This window comes from Hydra viridissima, unplaced genomic scaffold (assembly GCF_058129835.1).
Source record: "Hydra viridissima isolate aposymbiotic clone 2 unplaced genomic scaffold, HvirCarnegie_v1 scaffold_2, whole genome shotgun sequence".
NCBI classification, from domain to species: Eukaryota; Metazoa; Cnidaria; class Hydrozoa; order Anthoathecata; family Hydridae; genus Hydra; species Hydra viridissima.
In genome coordinates this window covers 12,175,607-12,193,618 of record NW_028324301.1, presented here as the reverse complement: position 1 = coordinate 12,193,618, position 18,012 = coordinate 12,175,607, and the positions used below count along the sequence as shown (strand labels likewise).

Sequence of the window (18,012 nt, the reverse complement as noted above, 5' to 3'; positions counted from 1 at the left end):
TAAATGGCATTATGGATCGATAATAATGTCATTTATTCAATGGATATAAATGCAAGTAATAATATGCCTCTTCTATGACATTTCAACAAAACAACGACCCGAAATACCTAATAATAAAAAAAGTGGTTTGAAACAATTGAAGTTGAAGGATTGAAGCGGTCATCTCAATCAACTGATCTCAATCCGATTGAAAATTTATGACATCAATTGAACTTGTTCGAAGACGCAAAGAACCCTTGAAAAACACCAATCAGCTATATATTGCTATTGAAGGCACTTGGAATGAAATCGCTCAAGAAACAATCAACAAACTCATCGAGCCGAGAAAATATTTAATGATCCTAAAAAGTATTTATTGCATTAATTTTTGATTTTAGTATTTTTTTAGTAATTATATGAAAAATAAATTTATAAAATTTCATAAAATCATGAAAACTTGCTAACAAAAATAACAAGAAGAAAATTGCTGTTAAGAAAATGCAAAATAATAAGAATAAATACTATTTTATATGATTTAAAAAAAGTTACTTAAGCTTTGGAGAAAAGTGTACTTTACATTTCTAACCTTTAAAATTTAAGTTTGAAAAAGAACCAATTTAATACTCATTGAAGAAACCATTTTGAAAGATATTGTAGAAATCATCTAATGGCATGTCAATTTCAGGACGCGGGAGAAGTGGGACGCCCCTATAATTTTATTTCGCAGCAGCGCCTAATTACTTTTATTTAATGTAAACGTATAGATTTCATGTGCTCTTTTTATTAGACATCGTTTCTCGTCCATGCGCGCGGTGAAAACCCCTTTTTTTGAAAGTACCCCAAAAAAGTACTTTTGCTGACAGCCTTGTAACTCGTGTATGTATTTATTTTAGACAGTTATTGCATTTTAGACAGTTATTGCACTATAGGGAAATGCACTTGAAGACTACACGGGAAGAAACGGCAGGGTCACATTTTTTCGTTTTGAGATAATTAATTTTTAACCTTTTAAACCTATATAGGTTTTAAATTTTTAAGAAAAATGTGTGGATTTTTAAAGTATATTGCAAAAATAACCATTTTTGTATGGAATTAAAGTTAAACTTTCAATTTAAGTGCAATAATTTTCATTTTAGACTTTCTTTTTTAAGTGAAGTTTTTTTTGGACTCTGCAGTTTTTTCCCCGGTATAATGTCTTTTTTAGTTTTTAGATCAAGTGAAAAGTTAAATTATTAATTATTTTATATTAGCTTGTAAATAAAATCAGGCAGGAGCTTTTTTATCAACCAACTTCACCACTGGAACATAGTATCGACTTTAAAACAGTCTTGGGGCCAGTATAAATTAAAAATACTTTTTTGTTGTTGATGACAAAATGCAATTTTTCTTTTTAATTCTAAGGTTTAAGGCTTTGTCCATACAGATGTCACTTTTCTTTCACAAAACTATATGTACAAACAGGTATTTATTGCAGGGAGTCTTTCCTGATAATAAATGAGTTTTAAATTTTTATGGGTAAATGTAACTAAAAAACTAATATATATGTGTATTCTCAATTTTTATCTTAATATCAATATTTCAATATCTTGTGATTATTAATTTTATAAATTGATTCAGTTTAAATGCAGAGAAAGAAAAAACATTAACTTTTAAAAATCTTTCAAGAAACATTAACAAAAAAAGAAAAAAGAAAGGTCAAACTACAAATGAAAAAAGGCGTCTATTTATTCATCATCTTCAGAGTCAATATTTTCATGAAATGCCTGAGATGCAAAGTTTTGCATTAAATAGAATTGGGATCTCACCTTTTATAGCAATCTTCCTATTATTTTTTAAATTTGTTTTTAATAATAACCCATTCCACGAATCACGATGAAATATAATGCCAGTTGAGTCTCCTCTAAAACAAATTTCACAAAGAGGACGTGTTGGAATTGGACATTTGTTCTTATAAAATGGTCTTAAAAAATCAGTTATATTTTTTACCATATCTTGCATCAATTCTACAACTTGAAATGGAGTGGGTCTTTTACGAGCATTTCTGAATGTGTTAATCCAATCTGATGGAATACATGCAGGTGTTTTGCAATTAATTAACCCCATATCTTTATCACACTCCATATAAGAATGTCCGCGTTCTGGATAAATAACTTTAATGAAGTCAAACCTTTTTTTTTCATGAATAAGGAAATCCATAAAACGAATTAATGTATAGTTTTTGTTTTGGCCGGCACATGAATCACAGAATAGCTCTACAGATCGAATTTCTTTGTCTAAATGTTTCATAAAAAAATCATATAACATTGACGTTACCTCATCAGCCCCTTTTCTAGCAATAGTTTCATCATAACAATACAAAAAAACTTCATTACTTGAAAGCACATGAATATTAAATGAATAAAATGCCAATTTTGTTCTGTAGTAAAAGTCATTGGTTGATAAATTTGGTAAATTGAGATTTTTTTTGAAATCAAAAGCAATTGACTCAAATCTTTGTTCCCTTTGTGCTTTAAACCGTGCATTTCGTTTTCTAACATAAAATGTTTTGGCATCTTTGTGGTGTTGTTCTTTCTGTAATTCTATCTCATCTAATTGTTGTTTAAGCTTTTTGCACTCTGAATTAAGAGATAGTTCAATTTTTATTGATTCGATTTTAATTTTAAACTCATCACATTTAGAACAAGTGTCAGTTCTAGGGTACCCAAAAGAAATGTTAAAATTAGTGTTAAATATGTTGCGATAAGATTCATATGACAATTTATCATTTCCATACTTGATTTTAAACAGGTTAAACATCTTGGTAATATTCAGTTCTTCAGGAAGATATAGTCGCCTAGTTTTATTTTGAGAATAGTGAGACTCTCGACCTCTGAAAGAAGAAATGTGATCACATCTTATTTTTAAGTTCAGGAGTAAAATTATTATAATAATTTTTGTGTTTTCCTCTTTGATCGTGGGGTGAGTGACCTATATAATGAAAAAATATAATTTTTATATAAGATTAATGTTATTGAAAACTTGCATTAAGAAAAAAGATTTTATAACTATTAATGTATTCAATAAAAAATTATAATTTGCCTGTGGTTAAAAGACTTCTTTTTATTGTCTCCAATCTTCCCTTCTTTATCCCAAAGATTGAAGTAAATGCAGAAAAGCAAACATGAACAAACGAATTCTTACTCGTTATTACCTCTTGATTCGTAATAAAAAGTTTATATTTGTAACTGCTATTATAACCTTTTGAATCGATATTTCGTGGTCTTCTTCTTGAAACATTATTTAAAGTTATTAAACTAGCAAGATACAAATCTTGAGCATTCTTGCTGGCTAGAGAGTTAAAATTAATAAAGAAATTCTATCTTCTCTTTTAACAATTTCGAAGCATTTCAACCTTTTACAATTACATTCAAGTCCTGTTTTATGTGATGCTAGTCTTTGTTTTTTTTTACTTTCACGCAATCTTTCCTTACTTTTTCGTTTTTTGGATTTCTTTAGCATTTCTAATGGTTTTTCATTAGCCGCCATTTTTACTAAATTTACATCAACCAAGGGTCACTACTATAAAACTCATTCCGATCGGAATTCACGACCATTTCATCTGAAACCCGCTGAAATGAGCGGATTGTTACTATAAACATATTTTTTCGGAATTTCCGCTAATTTCAGCGTAAAAACCCAATTAAAGTTTACGCGATCTCTGTGTAGCGGAAATCGTAAATCCGATAATTTGAGCTAGCTTTTTCTTTTTTAACAGTTTCTTGTTTTGAAAACAAAAACAAAAATCAAACTCAATCTCTAACATTTCTCATTGACAAAATTAGAATAATAAGTTCCACATTTCATTTTTCACTGTCTACCTCGACAACAGATAATCAACAGTGGGTAAGAAATTAAAAATATGAATTTGGGCACGAATAAATTTCTTACTTTTTTCAGACCAAACTCTATTTTCATAAGAATTTCTCCACAAATATCAAATACCAAGTTAATCATTAAATATTATTCGCAAAAATAGAGACTATTAAGGTTAGTGTCACTAATAATGAAAGAAACTGTTTTGCCAATTACAAATACTTTTATCTAGATTTCTTAATATTGCAGTAGAACACACTAAATTTGAATATAAAAACTCAGAATTTAATTCTAGAATAGTTGTACTATATTCTATAGAACTATTTGAGTCTAATGTCAAAAACAATCTCATCCAGTGGTATTAGCTTTTGACTCCCCATACTACTTTTGTTAGAATCTGTCACCTTCTTTGTAGTCACTTGTTTGATGTTGTCCCAGAAGTCCTACATAGTTAAATAATACATTTTAAGTTTGTAACATTTTACAACATTGATTACATCCTATACTATGATATTGCATTGTTGCAGTATTTTGCACCGTCTAGGAACCATATACACCTTGGGCAATAGGTCACTTTTACTACATTAAAATATTGTCAGGTAACTAAAACTGATGCCTGGCAATTTTTATTTTAGTAAAAATGACACAAATTTTCCAACTTAAAAAATGTGTAAATGGCATCTAGGGGTCAACATAGACAGGTGATACTAAAGCAATACTTTTTATAAAGTAAGATTATCAAGGATATGATAACCACTAACTTTCTCTCTCCTACAAAACTTACACTAAATGATTAAAAAGAGAACTAAACTTTTCATGAGACAACAAATAAATTTGTTCGATTGGTCAGAGCAAGCTTGATTATTACTTTAATTTCTCCTAAAAAAAAATTTTAATAAATGGAATCGAATTGTTCAATTTTAGTTTGCTAGAACAACTTTTAGGATGTTTTTTGATGCTTGTTAAAGGTATTTATTGTTATTTATAGAGTAGTAGAAGTGGCAAAGGCTTCCTTTTAAGGGTTTATAATAGGTTGCATTCAGGACCAATACATTTTGTCTGGTCAAAATGGATCCTGCTGCTAACAAACCAAACTAACATCTAATGTGAATAAAACTTGGTAATCTAATTTTAAACTAGGTTTAGAATACTTTGGGAAATGTAAGAAATTATTACATGCCTTAGGTAGTAGATGTTTGGAATGGGGAGTCCATTTGCAACTGCTTTAGAATAGATAGCCTCAGATGCCCAGGTTTTTTTCAAGATTGGTAACCTTTGGTGTTTTTGAGCCATCTGTGACTTTTCACCAAATCTTCTCATTAAAACATCTTTGAATTGTTTAATCCAGTCTGCCAAATTTTTGTGACAAACTCAATGACACTCGAGCTATGTAGGCGCCTTTTTTCTGTCACCTTGGATAAGAAACATTAAAGCACATTAAATGTAATGAACTATGTGTGAGAATAGTATTATGTATAGGGTCAACATAAACAGGCAACAATAACAATAAAGAACAACTTTGAAGTAATGTGATGAAAATTATTTAACATGACATAATAATTTCACTACTTTAAAATTACTGTTTAATTGTGGCTGTGTGTCTGTCTTTGTTATGCCTTAGAAAATTTTTTTTTTTTATTGGAAGTTCTATGACATATAATTATTGCCTTTGTGGTATGTCTATAACATAGGAAAATTACAGTGAAAAAATTACTTATAACTATTTAATGGTTTTAATAGTTTAATAAAACATTGATTAGCTGCAGTGGCGGATCCAGGAAAAAAATTGACTGTAGCAAAAGTAAAATCAGAGAAGCTGTTTTTTTTTTTAAAAAAAAAAACAGAAGTAAAACCAGAAGACCTTTTTTTTTTTTTTCTTCCTAAGATATAGATACCCTTCAAAAATTTAAAAAGTTAATAAATGTAATGTAATGTACCATAAATGTAAAGAAAAATAAATTTCATAAAAAATAAAAAACTCAAAACCTTTAAACTTTTTTAACAAAACCTTATAAGATAAATATAAGAAATAGTAATAAAAGTATTCATGATAGCATCAAAAAAATATCCTGTAAATATTCTATCAGCAAAAAAAAATATTCTACATATATTCTCTCTCTCTCTCTCTCTCTCTCTCTCTCTCTCTCTCTCTCTCTCTCTCTCTCTCTCTCTCTCTCTCTCTCTCTCTCTCTCTCTCTCTCTCTCTCTCTCTCTCTCTCTCTCTCTCTCTCTCTCTCTCTCTCTCTCTCTCTCTATATATATATATATATATATGTAATCAGTATAGCTTTGTAGCAAATGTATCTATTCATCCGAGTTCAATATATTTTTAAATTCCATTTTTCGTGGAAATGCAGTCGCAAATTTATCTACAACAATATTCAAGTCAATTTCAATATCTTGATGAATGTGCAACATGGCAATACCATTTAAACGACCATTCTCCATAGTATTGCGCAAGGATGTTTTAATTCTTTTTAAAGCTGATAATGATCTTTCGCATGTACATGTTGTGACTGGTAATGTGCAAAGGATTCGAAGTATAGTGGAAATATTGGGAAACGTATGGTCATCACATTTTTGTAGTGAATCTGAAATGGTTTTAGGAGCACTATCAGAGAAATTTTTCCAGTAAACTTCCCACATATCCAACTCAGCATAAAGATAGCTTGGTTCTGGTAAATCGTTTTGGTATGCACGAACAAATTCTTTTACTTTTTTCCTCCACTCCTTGTCAGAAATTAAATTTGATGGTATAATGGAGAAACTATCTAGCAATGCTAAATTTTCTAAAGAAAATAAAGAATCTAGCTGTATCAGGATGTGATCAAGAAAAGGAATCGAACAAGTTACTCGATAATATTCACTTATATCATCTACTTCATGGTTATCACGTTGTGTTTGTTGACCACATGTTCTTGGTTTAGATGGCATTGTACTAGTAGTTGCAGCTATGCTAACAGCTTCTTTATACCATTCTGTGTGTGAAATATCAATAGAGCTCCGAAGAGATATAAGAGTATTCTTTAAATTTTCCACATCTTTACGAGCTTTTGAGAAGTCTTGATCAACTTTTTGCAAAGTTTTTGTCAGTGGTCTTATATAGCCTAATAACTTCCTAACTATGATTAAGGTGATGATAAACTTAAAAGAACAACATATTGCCACATATGCAGAAGCATCACCTCTGGATTTGTAGTTCCATGTCACATCTTCTTTGATACAAATAAGAGATGCAACTATAGCCGGATATAATTCAATAAAGGCTTCAAGACCATCAATTCTTTCAATCCACCTGGTTCTACAAACATTGATTGTCTTTTGAAAAGATGATGTCGGACATAGCTCACTAATTTTTGTAGATAGGTCTTCTAACCTTTTTGGAGAATTATTAAAAAAAATCAGAGACAATTCGAACATGATCCATCATATCTCGAATGGAAGGAATTGCACATGCTTTGGCAACACATAGATTAAGTTGATGGGAAAAGCAGTGGATGTATGGAGCTTTAGGAAAATCTTTTAAAATTAATGCTGCTACACCACAAAGACGCCCTGACATGTTTCCAGCCCCATCGTAACTTTGCCCACGACAATAAGACATTTCCAGACCAAGTTTATGTATACTTTTCTTGACCTTGGTTGATAAAGAAACTCCACTCAAGCCAGAATTGCAAGAAACAAATTTTAGAAAATCTTCCTTTACTTTACAGCATTCATCCACATATCGAACAATTACAGCCATTTGTTCTGTTTGGCTAACATCTGAAGCTTCATCAGCTAAAATAGAAAAAAACTTTGCTTTCTTTATTCTGTCTGTCAATAGCGATTGAACAACACCTGCACAAATATCAATCAACTCATTCTGCACTGTCTTTGATCGATAAGTAGCATATTTAGGACCATTTTTAAAATGGTCACTCAAGATCTTGTCACCGCATAATGCCATCAGATCTAATAAGCATTGGAAATTACCACCATTTTTACATTGCTCAACCAGATATTTGGCATCATCCCTGTGTCCTCTAAGCGGTATATTCTGCCTACAACAATAAAGAACTGCACGTGATATTGAAAACAAAATTTGTCGATTTCTAGAAATATTATCAGATAGAAGCTTATTGAGTTGTAAATTAATTGGTATGGCTTTATTACTCATTGCTGCTTGAAAATCAAGCATTATCTGTATTGAAATTTTATGCATTGGAGAAGTGTTATTATGTGATAATATTCTTACACTTCCAATTGACCAAAACCGATATGGTAATTTATAAAATAATTGAGTAGTTAAAGAGGCTTTTCCAAACAGAACACAAGAGATACAGAACAACCCATCATAGTATTTTGAATAACACAACCATGAAAATTTTTTGAACCAAACAGGGTTACATTTACGACCATTAGTTTTAGGAAATATATAGTCAGAAGGTGGCACCCATACGTTCATTAGAAGATTATACTTCTCATGCTTTGATAATTTTTCCACTTTGTCTACAAACAACCCAATATCAAATTTGTTACATTCATCTTCTGTTGTTGACTTTTCATAATTTACATGTAGTTTTGGAATTATGACACCTGATATTGATTTTTTTAATTTATTATCTAAATCTAAAGATGAATCAGACACAGACAATGGTTTATTGTTCACAGAAAAAAAATTCTTAATACTCGATGAGGGTTTGGTCAAATTACTTTTTTGAACAGCAGAACAGTGGGGTATTTGAACAAGTTGGGTATTTAAAGTGCGTTTTTCTCCCATTACAACAATATTTTTTGCAGAATTTAAACTTGTTTGAGTACGAACTAAAATATTTAGAAATTCTGGCTGAGCGCTTTTAACAGATACCAGAGGCACATAGTAACTAGGTTTGAAAAAATGCATTTTTCCCATATGTGTAAGATTGCTTGGAATTTCTTTTTTTGTGTCAACATTGTACAGCATTAAGTAAATTATTTGATTGGGTTTATCGAATTTCTTAAAAGACTGTGGGTACAATGTACTTCTAAATAGATATTCTAGACATGCATCTCCTGTAGTAGGATAAAAGATTTTTAAAGGAATCTAAAATAGAAAATAAATATATACACAATAACATTCATATTATAAAACAATAAAATTCAAATCAGTTTAAATGTTATATTATACAAATAAGAATATACTTTTAAAATATTTGAGATAGACATCACACAAACTAAAGATGACCAAACACCAGATTGAGAAATATTTAATGCTTCAGCCAAAATAGCATCAACTTTAGACTTTTTAGCCTCAAATGCAGTACACACGACATTGGAGATGCCTAACAAAAAAGCAGATCTTTCTGATCGAAAAACACCACTTGAATGCCCAAGACGAAAAACAGGATGCACAGCAAAAAAATTTGCGTTTTTGTATAACTCAATTGCACAAAGTTGCCTAAGAGTTGGTGCGAGTGTATTTTTTCCGATTAAAGCAAGGGAGACAGCAGAAAATAAACAATTGCCATCTTGAGGAGTTCTGGACATAAGATTAAATTTATATGCATACACACTCACACACACACATATATATACACACATTTATTGATTACTATATATATAGCATTGCAGTGGCTAAACATAGGGTATTCAGGTTGTGGTGCTTGACTATAAAACAAGAAGTTCTAACTAAAAAATATCTGTTCATCCACTGCGCTGCTCAGCTAGAAATCAACAAAAACTATAAAAAAATATTACCTGACAGGCACCATGGAATACGTTTTTTCGTCTATAAGTTTATCAGCATACAACTTTGCCAAAATATTACTTGCTGCAGCATCTATAGAACCATCGGCTGCACCAGACAATTTATGCAAAATATATATTCCCTCAGAGTTTTGCTGGCAGAAATTGTTTAATTCGGCGGTGTTACATAATTTAATCTGATCTATTAAAGAGTGATTTTTTGCTTTTAACGCTTGATACAGCTCCATATCTTTCATTAAAAAAGCTTATAAACCATATATAAAGTAATATTAATTCAACCAAGTACAATTTTGGTTTTTTGCTACACTTGCTACAGGTTCTCAGTTAATGACTTTTAGTTCTTATATAAGACCTCCTTGTTAATAAAAAGGTGATACTAAATATGTATTCAATATTATAAATGCACGGGGGTAAACTTAGAGTTGTTTGAAAACATGACAAACAGGATTTTGCTACAGTTGCAACACATAATTTGCCATTTTATTTCACTCCCAGTCAAAATTAAGTAGCTACGCTTCGAAATGTTTGACATTCTTACAAAAATTTATGAACATGAGAGACAAAACCCTATAAAAACTTGGTTTTTTTTTAGCGAAAATTTTATTTTTCGATTTAGTAAAATTAGTTAAGCTACGATAGCGGCCAAAATTTGATCAAAAATTTTTCTGTTATTTTACATATAAAAATATATATATATTTTTATATATGTGAGTAGAAAATAATAATAAATGTAGTCCGAATTGGCTGTAGCAATTGCTTCACTTGCTACACCCTGGATCCGCTCCTGAGCTGGCCTTGTAAATTGATAAAGAACGTCTTAAAACTCCTAAAACATATGAACGTAGGACTGCGATAGTTGCACAGAAAGATTTATAATTGGAAATAAGTATAATGTATATTTAAGATAAGGATATTGGGTTTACTTACATTTCTTTTTTGAAATTTGTTTTTCTTGTAGCATTTAGTTGAAAGTTTGCACAACTATCTATAATATAAACAGAACAAAATGGAAAAAAACAATGGATTAACTAGATAATATCTTTTTGGTTTTCATGAATCCGCTAATATTTTCGTCGGAAAGTTTTTACGATACGAAAAAAAATGTTTTTAGTAGAGGCAATTAGGGATTATCGGGTTTACGCCAATTTTGTAGAATCCGATGAAATTCATCGGGTTTACGATTTTTTAAGTTCCGATCGGAATGAGTTTTATAGTAGTGACCCCGGGACTTGTTCCTTTTCTGCGGTAAACATTAGTAACATAAAATAATAACATTTTGTTTGTGACTTACAAATTTCTTTGTTAATAATGAGTTATTCAGATGAAGATGACAATTCTTTAAAGAGAAGAAAGAAAGGAGTTGTTAATTCCGAAAGATATAAAAGGAATGTAATTAAGAAGGCTAAAGTGGCAGGAAAAGAACATATAAACATGGTTGGAAAAACAATACCTGCCAAGAAACCAGCATCTAATGTTTGCAGGTAAACTGTTATCGATTTATTTGTATTAATTGTTATAATATTTCAGTAATATTCATCTAGAAAGTTTTTTAAATACTGTTATCTTTCGTGTCTTTTGCATAAGATAAATTGGCTGAAGGAAATGCACAACATTTGTAGGTTTCTGGCCGCTGTGTTTGATTATGTGTCATAACATTTTGCATTTATGATATTTGAACAAAGCTAGGTTACATTAAAACTACATAAATAAAGCCATGCAACAACTAGTACTACTAGTAGTAGTCTAATTTTCTGATTAATTAGGAAATGTCTAGGGTTTTTGGTAGAAACCTAGCTTATGTGTTTTCAAACATAGATATTAAAACGTAGATAGACCTAACCTTTTCATTTTTATTTCAGTTGCAAGAAAAACTGTTTGAAGAGTTACATGGCGGATGACATGGTGGCAATATTTACCAAGCTACATGATATGGAAACTAAAACACAACAAGACGTCTACTTGCAGTCACTAATGGAGGTTTCCCCAGTTAACCGTCCAAGATCTAGACCAGGTTCTTCTTCTACAAAACCTAAATCTGTTGTAGTGAAGTACCATATTATGCACAATGGGGTTCGTACTAAGATATGTAAAAATGGATTTATGAAATCATACGGATGTACTTCCAAACAGTGTTACAGACTCTCACATCTGTTACAGCTAAGCAAAACTCCAATAGATAAAAGATGTAGAAATGTTTCTGGTAATGCCATTCCTGGCACTGTAATCACTTGTTTGAGAGCTCATATTGAACAATATCCTAGAGAAACTGAACACTATACTGGAAGAGATAAAGAATACTTACCAGCTAATTTAAACGTAAAAACTATGTATGAGATGTTTATAAACAAACATAAATATTTCCTTTTAGCTAAACTTGGCAGTGAGAAAAGGCTGTCATATAAATTTTTCTGGCATTATTTCAAAGAATATTACTCATTACATTTTGGTCAACCTGCAAAAGACGCATGTATTGCTTGTGAGGAACTTAAGTTGAAAATAAAAAGTCCTTTTTTTAATGACAATGAACAAAGACATGCAATAGCAGAGCTTATGGTCCACAATAGGAGGGCTAAAAAGTTTTACAACAAAATAAAAGATACCACAGAGAAATGCATAAAAGACGCTAAACAAGTTGGATTATGTATAGATTACATGTCTAATGTTACATTACCGTGCATACCAGTACAAGATACTTATTATTTCAGGAAACTCATAGTAAACGTTTTTGGAATTCATGACATTGCTTCCCAAAAATGTCTGTTTTTATTTATCATGAAGGTGAAGAAGGTAAAGGTTCAAACGAAGTATGCTCTATGCTTATGTGGTATGTAAAAAACAAAATTTCAGATGAAGTTAAAACTTTACACCTTTTTGGTGACAACTGTGCTGGTCAAAACAAGAACCACACCCTTTTTAGACTTATGATGGCTCTTTGTGAAATTAAGAGATTTGATAAAATAAATTTGGTGTTTCCTGTTAGGGGACATTCTTTTATGCCTAATGACCGTGATTTTGGAATTATAAGGAGAAAACTAAAAAAAGTAGAGAGATATTATGAAACTGATGAAGTAATTAATCTGATTAACAGTTCTTCAAACATTCCTGGAAAGTTTAATGTGAAAAAAATGTCATTTGAAGATTTTATTGACTACGGTGCCTGGTGGCCCAAGTTTTACATGAGAACATGCTTAAGCAATGACTCTTATGGAAAAAAGGTACTAAAATCTAACAAAATAACATTTTCAATCTCAAAATATCGTGAGATGTCAGTTTCTTCTGATGAACCTGCGGAGATTGAATGCAGTATGCATATTGCTGGATTGATAAGTGACATTTTTCGCTTACTAAACACTATAGGAGACTTTGAACTACCAACTAATAAAGCTTTTTCAGCTGTATTATCCATCAACCACTTAAAAATTGTAGATATAAAGAAAACTTTGGTTTATATTCCGGTTGAAAAGCTCCGATTTTGGAATGAAATAACGTTATGGCCTGTAACTACTGTGCCCATTCAAGAAGATCAACCAACTGAATAAATAACGTTCTTAAGTTGTAGTGTGCATTTTATTATGATAATAAAACAATAAAATAGCATTATTTAATTAGTGCAGCCTAAATAAATCACTTTTTAAGATTTTAGTAGTTTATTTTTTATTTTTAAACCTCGTTTACTGCAAAAAGGGATCATGTCCATGTTTGAAAATGTGTCCTACACTCATAACAAAATACATTAAAAAAATATATATATATATCTTTCAAACCCCTACTAACTGTTGAATAACTAGGAAAAAATTGAAAACCCAAAGTTTAAAAATAAAGGGTCGAAACAGTTTTTTGTCTTTCCTGTAAAATTAGGATTTGTGGACTTGTTGCTATTCTGCGGTTAGCGATTCAAATAATTATCTGATTTTACATTAAAAAAGTTTTAATTACGATTTTTTCCCGAAAATCAGCAATTTTTTTTTAAAAAAAACCGACGTCTAGAGATAAGTAGCGAATCACAAAATGTAATTGCTCACCGAAATAATTAAAGCGCTACCTGGGGCCAATGCTATACACATAAAAAACGAAGTTTTTTCCGTAAAACACGAAGTTTTTACCGTAAAAAGCGAAGAAAAAAAAAATCCATTGCTATAAACATTCAAAAAACTCCGTTTTTAAGATAAAAACTTCGCTATTAAATCCAATGCTATAAACGAACAAGGGAATCGCCTTTTCAGATAAAAAATGCGTTTTTTCGAAAAAAAACTTCAGATAGATTTTTGATCTCAATTTTAGATATTTTCTTCGTGATTTTTGGCGGCCATTGTTGGAACAACGTTAGCGCTTCAAAATCATTGAACATTCTTTGTTTGTGTTTTTATGTAGATATTTTATAGATAAAACTTAAAAGGATTTTGGTAACTTCATAATAAACTAATTACTTAAAATCTGCATTTAATCGATTATGCAGTTCCTTGTTGTGCTTCGTTAACAATGCATGCATGAATTTAAAATTCCATACTTATTTATGAAGGTTTTTGATAGTAATTTTGGTTAAACAAATTTTTCATAGTGTTTGACTAAAGAAAAGTATAAATAGTCGATAGATATGCCATATAATACACAAATACACAACAAAATAATACACAAATACACAACAAAATAAAATGCTGTCTAAAGAACTTAAAATGTTACTAGCAAGAAAGATTAGAGAAAACAAAGAGGTTCTTCTTGGGAAGCTTAGTATGTTTTAATTAGCAAACTATTTAAATAAAAATATGTATTGCTACATTACATTTTATTTATATGTATATATATATATATATATATATATATATATATATATATATATATATATATATATATATTTACAAATGTTATAGTATAAGTATGTAATATATAGTATATATTAACATAATATAAGTATGTAATCAATCAATCATATTTCTAAATAAAGATTTTACATTAAAGTTTATATACAAATAGTTATAAACTAATGTAAACTAAACTACTAACAGTGCTAATGATATATAACAAGGGTAATAATAATGGCAATTTAATCATTCTATTCAAAAACAGCAGAGATATATTACAGTATATAAAATTAACAATGATAACATGATGTAATGTATAGTATATATCAATTTTATATTTATGTATATATATATATATATATATATATATATATATATATATATATATATATATATATATATATATATATATATATATATATATCTTCCAATAGTTTATATGTAAATATATATATATACTTCCAATAGTTTTATTAACTTAATACACTAACATTGAAAATAGCTTCTCCTACCAACACAATTTATAATACGATAAATTGTGTTGGTAGAGATTCCATGACAGTCTCTGAGAACATGAAAAAAAAACATTTGTGCCAATAAAATGAAGAAATACCATTATTTGGAAAAGTACTGAAATGCTTTTATTTCGCTTAGTGTTATATTGCAAATCATCTTTAAGTCTAGTTTCTAAAAAATCTAATACAGCTCTTGGGACTCGATACTGCTCTCGAAAAACGTTGTCAGAAACATCTTCGTTAAAAAAGCGACCATTAAACTAAAATGATATTGAAAAACAAAACAAAAATATAATTTCTGCGCCTATTTAGTATGATTTCTGATTTTGTTCGATAAAAAATCATTAAAAAAATATATATATATAGTAATTTTAAGTAATGTTTTAAACACCAACCTCTCGAGGCAATCGGTGGCGAAGCTCATTTTCTGCAACTTCGAAATCTAAGTCTTCATCCGAAAAAATTAAATTCATGTTTCTACTTTAATTTTACACAGATTTTTTAAACACCAAATACTAGAATTTAAAAATATTCATAAAAATAGAATAGACAGCACAGCATACTTAATGACTAATTAAATTCATTAAGTAGGCCTAATAAATAAAAGTTACAATAAAAATTACTATTATATTACTACTATATATTACGGATAAAAAAAGTTCGTGAATTTTAGTGACGTTTACGTTTTATGCTTTATAGCAATGGGCGAAAAAAATACAAACAGCGATAAATTCTTCGAGATTACGAACTTTTTTTCGTACGTGAAAAATTGCGTTTTTACGAAAGATTTTTTTTCTCGAAAAAAACTTCGAATTGTTTATAGCATTGGCCCCTGAGGTATGCTGTCACCTTACTGTTAAAAGTATCGAGGAGAATTTTCTGGTAAATTCGAAAGAAACGAAATTTTATCATATACAAACATATATTTAATGTGCAAATCTTTATCATTTTTTAAATAACCAACTTATTATCTAGTAATTGGCGATGCATTTTATAAATTCATTAGAGATATCGCTATTGTATGGGATCACCACCAGCTAAAAAAGTAGAATGACTTCTCCAATGTTCGGATGTATAGTTCCTGGTAGATTGGTATGTTATTACATTTTAGATCATCTTTAGCAATTATTTCCGAATTAACCAATTACAGACATGACTTAACATGATTTTTTTTTCAGTCAACTACATTATTCAAGTACAAACTGTTGAAATTTTCTACATAATGCAATATGTTTTATATTCGAAAATGATTTTCCTAAATTGCAGGTACTTAAATGAAATTTTAAAAAAAGATAATCAAGTAATAACACTGAATCAAGAGGAACAAATGATAAATGAATTTTTTTTTTTCTAAATAAAAAAAAACAATTCTTAAGTTTATTACAAAAGATTTGTTATCACCAGGATTAAAAATAACTTCAAAAATGTTCTTATTTCTGTTGTATTATAACTATTTACATTATTTAATTTGTAATTCACAAATAATAGAACAGCTCACAATATTTAAAATTTTTAAGTTGCATTTATAAATATTAAAACTATTTGCATTATTTAGTTTGCATATATATGTATATATATATATATATATATATATATATATATATATATATATATATATATATATATATATATATATATATATATATATATATATATATATGTATGTATATATATATAGAAAGCGCTTTGGGATATTTTAATTTCTAATTTTGATGTTTAATATTGTCCAAGTTTCATTTATCACTTTTTCATTTATCACTTTTTTTTTTGTTGATATATTTTATTACTATTTGATAGCATTTTAAAAAAATAATACCATTAAACCATGGCACTATTTTTTAAAATGTTATCAAACATATGAAATCCTGATTTTCTTAAAAAATAGTTATTTTTTTAAAATAGATTGAATTGTAGTAATACTATTTATGGAATAGTTGTGGAAGCTCTTGACCTACTTTATGTTAATGTTATTAGCTGAATTGGCACCTGAAGATAAACTATTGTAAAATATTGTTTTATGTAATGAAGATAATTTTCTGTGTAGTAGTAGCAAAGTTGGTTTTGTAATAAATTTGTGGGATGTTTATTGGAAATGCTGATTTTTTACATAAGTATTGATTTACTCATCATTATATGAAGAGTTAAGTAATTATTTCTTTATAGAAAATACTTGTGTTAAACTTTTCTAATACAGGCACAGTTTGACTATCAACAAATAAGTGAGGCTCAGATTGTATTTCTTCTACCAAATTGTGAAACTGTTAATCATGTTGTAATTTTCTTAACTGGAAGTCTACCATTGCCTGAAGGTTATGCTGCTTCCATCTACTTATGCTGGCCAAAACCTGAACCAGCATGGCATTTGTTGGGTTTCATTTCTAATGATAAACCTAGTGTAGTATTTAAAGTTGCAAAGGTAACAACAACAAAAAAAAACATGTAATGTTTACATATTTTTTTTTAGTAAACAAAACTTAAAAATTTTGTTTAACTAATGTTTACTGAAAAAGATTGTTAAGTTAAAAGAAATTCCATGCTTTAGTTTTGTTGCTGTTATTGTTGTGGTTATTGGTTTTGTTGTTGTTGTTGTTGTTATTGTTATTGTTATTGTTATTATTATTGTTGTTATTATTGTTGTTGTTATTATTGTTGTTATTATTGTTGTTCTTCTTGTTATATATTTTCATATTCTTAGCCAAAAAATATTGGAACTCAAATGAACATGTTTGATGGTGCACTACCAGTAAACTGTGATGCTACTGCTCAAGTTGGACTAGCAATAGAACCTCTTATGGAAGTTTTACAGAAGACTCCTGCAAATACAGATGTTTCTACATTAAGTTCATTTGCTGAGTTTACACAAAAAATGATGACAAGTGCCTTCAATTATTGTTGTTCTTTTGCAGTGCAGCAAAATCAAGTTTCATCTAATGAAATGTTTATTCCTATCAACTCTTTACAAAAGTGGTATGAGATGTTTCAAAGAAAGTTGAATATGGACCCAAATTTCTGGAAAAGCTTGTAAAGTTTTTATTGACAAGATCTTTTTCTTTTTTGCTTAAGTTAAAATATTTTTGATAAAAGTTAAAGCAAAATTGAAAAAACTCTAAAGATGTTGTTTTTTCTCTGTAAGATAAATA

At 29.1% G+C, this 18,012-nt stretch overlaps 5 protein-coding genes and 1 pseudogene across 7 annotated transcripts; 2 read left to right on the top strand and 4 right to left on the bottom strand.

Moving 5' to 3' along the window:
- Window positions 1-1,621: 1,621 nt before the first annotated feature.
- On the bottom strand, window positions 1,622-5,944 carry LOC149891961 (uncharacterized). The gene is made up of 3 exons (XM_090080215.1): window positions 5,012-5,944; window positions 3,058-4,274; window positions 1,622-2,946 (listed from the first exon to the last, which is right to left on the bottom strand). Exon 3 carries the CDS (start codon window positions 2,773-2,775, stop codon window positions 1,732-1,734), a length of 1,044 nt encoding a protein of 347 aa, XP_089936341.1. The 5' UTR covers window positions 2,776-2,946; window positions 3,058-4,274; window positions 5,012-5,944; the 3' UTR covers window positions 1,622-1,731.
- An 88-nt stretch (window positions 5,945-6,032) lies between these two features.
- On the bottom strand, window positions 6,033-7,174 carry LOC149891960 (52 kDa repressor of the inhibitor of the protein kinase-like; annotated as a pseudogene).
- Window positions 7,175-7,222: 48 nt separating this feature from the next.
- On the bottom strand, window positions 7,223-9,901 carry LOC149891959 (uncharacterized). The gene is made up of 3 exons (XM_090080188.1): window positions 9,550-9,901; window positions 8,995-9,331; window positions 7,223-8,896 (listed from the first exon to the last, which is right to left on the bottom strand). The coding sequence occupies exons 1-3, from the start codon at window positions 9,792-9,794 to the stop codon at window positions 7,223-7,225; spliced, it is 2,256 nt and encodes a 751-aa protein (XP_089936314.1). The 5' UTR covers window positions 9,795-9,901.
- Window positions 9,902-10,244: 343 nt separating this feature from the next.
- Window positions 10,245-13,150, top strand: LOC149891958 (uncharacterized). The gene is made up of 2 exons (XM_090080214.1): window positions 10,245-11,039; window positions 11,418-13,150. The coding sequence occupies exons 1-2, from the start codon at window positions 10,867-10,869 to the stop codon at window positions 12,388-12,390; spliced, it is 1,146 nt and encodes a 381-aa protein (XP_089936340.1). The 5' UTR covers window positions 10,245-10,866; the 3' UTR covers window positions 12,391-13,150.
- A 1,640-nt stretch (window positions 13,151-14,790) lies between these two features.
- On the bottom strand, window positions 14,791-15,431 carry LOC149891957 (uncharacterized). The gene is made up of 2 exons (XM_090080230.1): window positions 15,268-15,431; window positions 14,791-15,132 (listed from the first exon to the last, which is right to left on the bottom strand). Exons 1-2 carry the CDS (start codon window positions 15,343-15,345, stop codon window positions 14,866-14,868), a joined length of 345 nt encoding a protein of 114 aa, XP_089936356.1. The 5' UTR covers window positions 15,346-15,431; the 3' UTR covers window positions 14,791-14,865.
- A 117-nt stretch (window positions 15,432-15,548) lies between these two features.
- Window positions 15,549-17,983, top strand: LOC145194443 (protein Hikeshi-like). Of its 3 annotated transcripts, none has more exons than XM_090080221.1 (4): window positions 15,549-15,754; window positions 15,879-15,964; window positions 17,067-17,288; window positions 17,568-17,983. In XM_090080221.1, the coding sequence occupies exons 2-4, from the start codon at window positions 15,923-15,925 to the stop codon at window positions 17,895-17,897; spliced, it is 594 nt and encodes a 197-aa protein (XP_089936347.1). In that variant the 5' UTR covers window positions 15,549-15,754; window positions 15,879-15,922; the 3' UTR covers window positions 17,898-17,983. The 3 variants fall into 3 exon arrangements, with proteins under 3 accessions (XP_089936347.1, XP_089936349.1, XP_089936348.1); XM_090080222.1 differs by having other exon boundaries at window positions 15,636-15,754; window positions 15,848-15,964; XM_090080223.1 differs by lacking the exon at window positions 17,067-17,288 and having other exon boundaries at window positions 15,605-15,754.
- The last annotated feature ends 29 nt before the right edge of the window (window positions 17,984-18,012 follow it).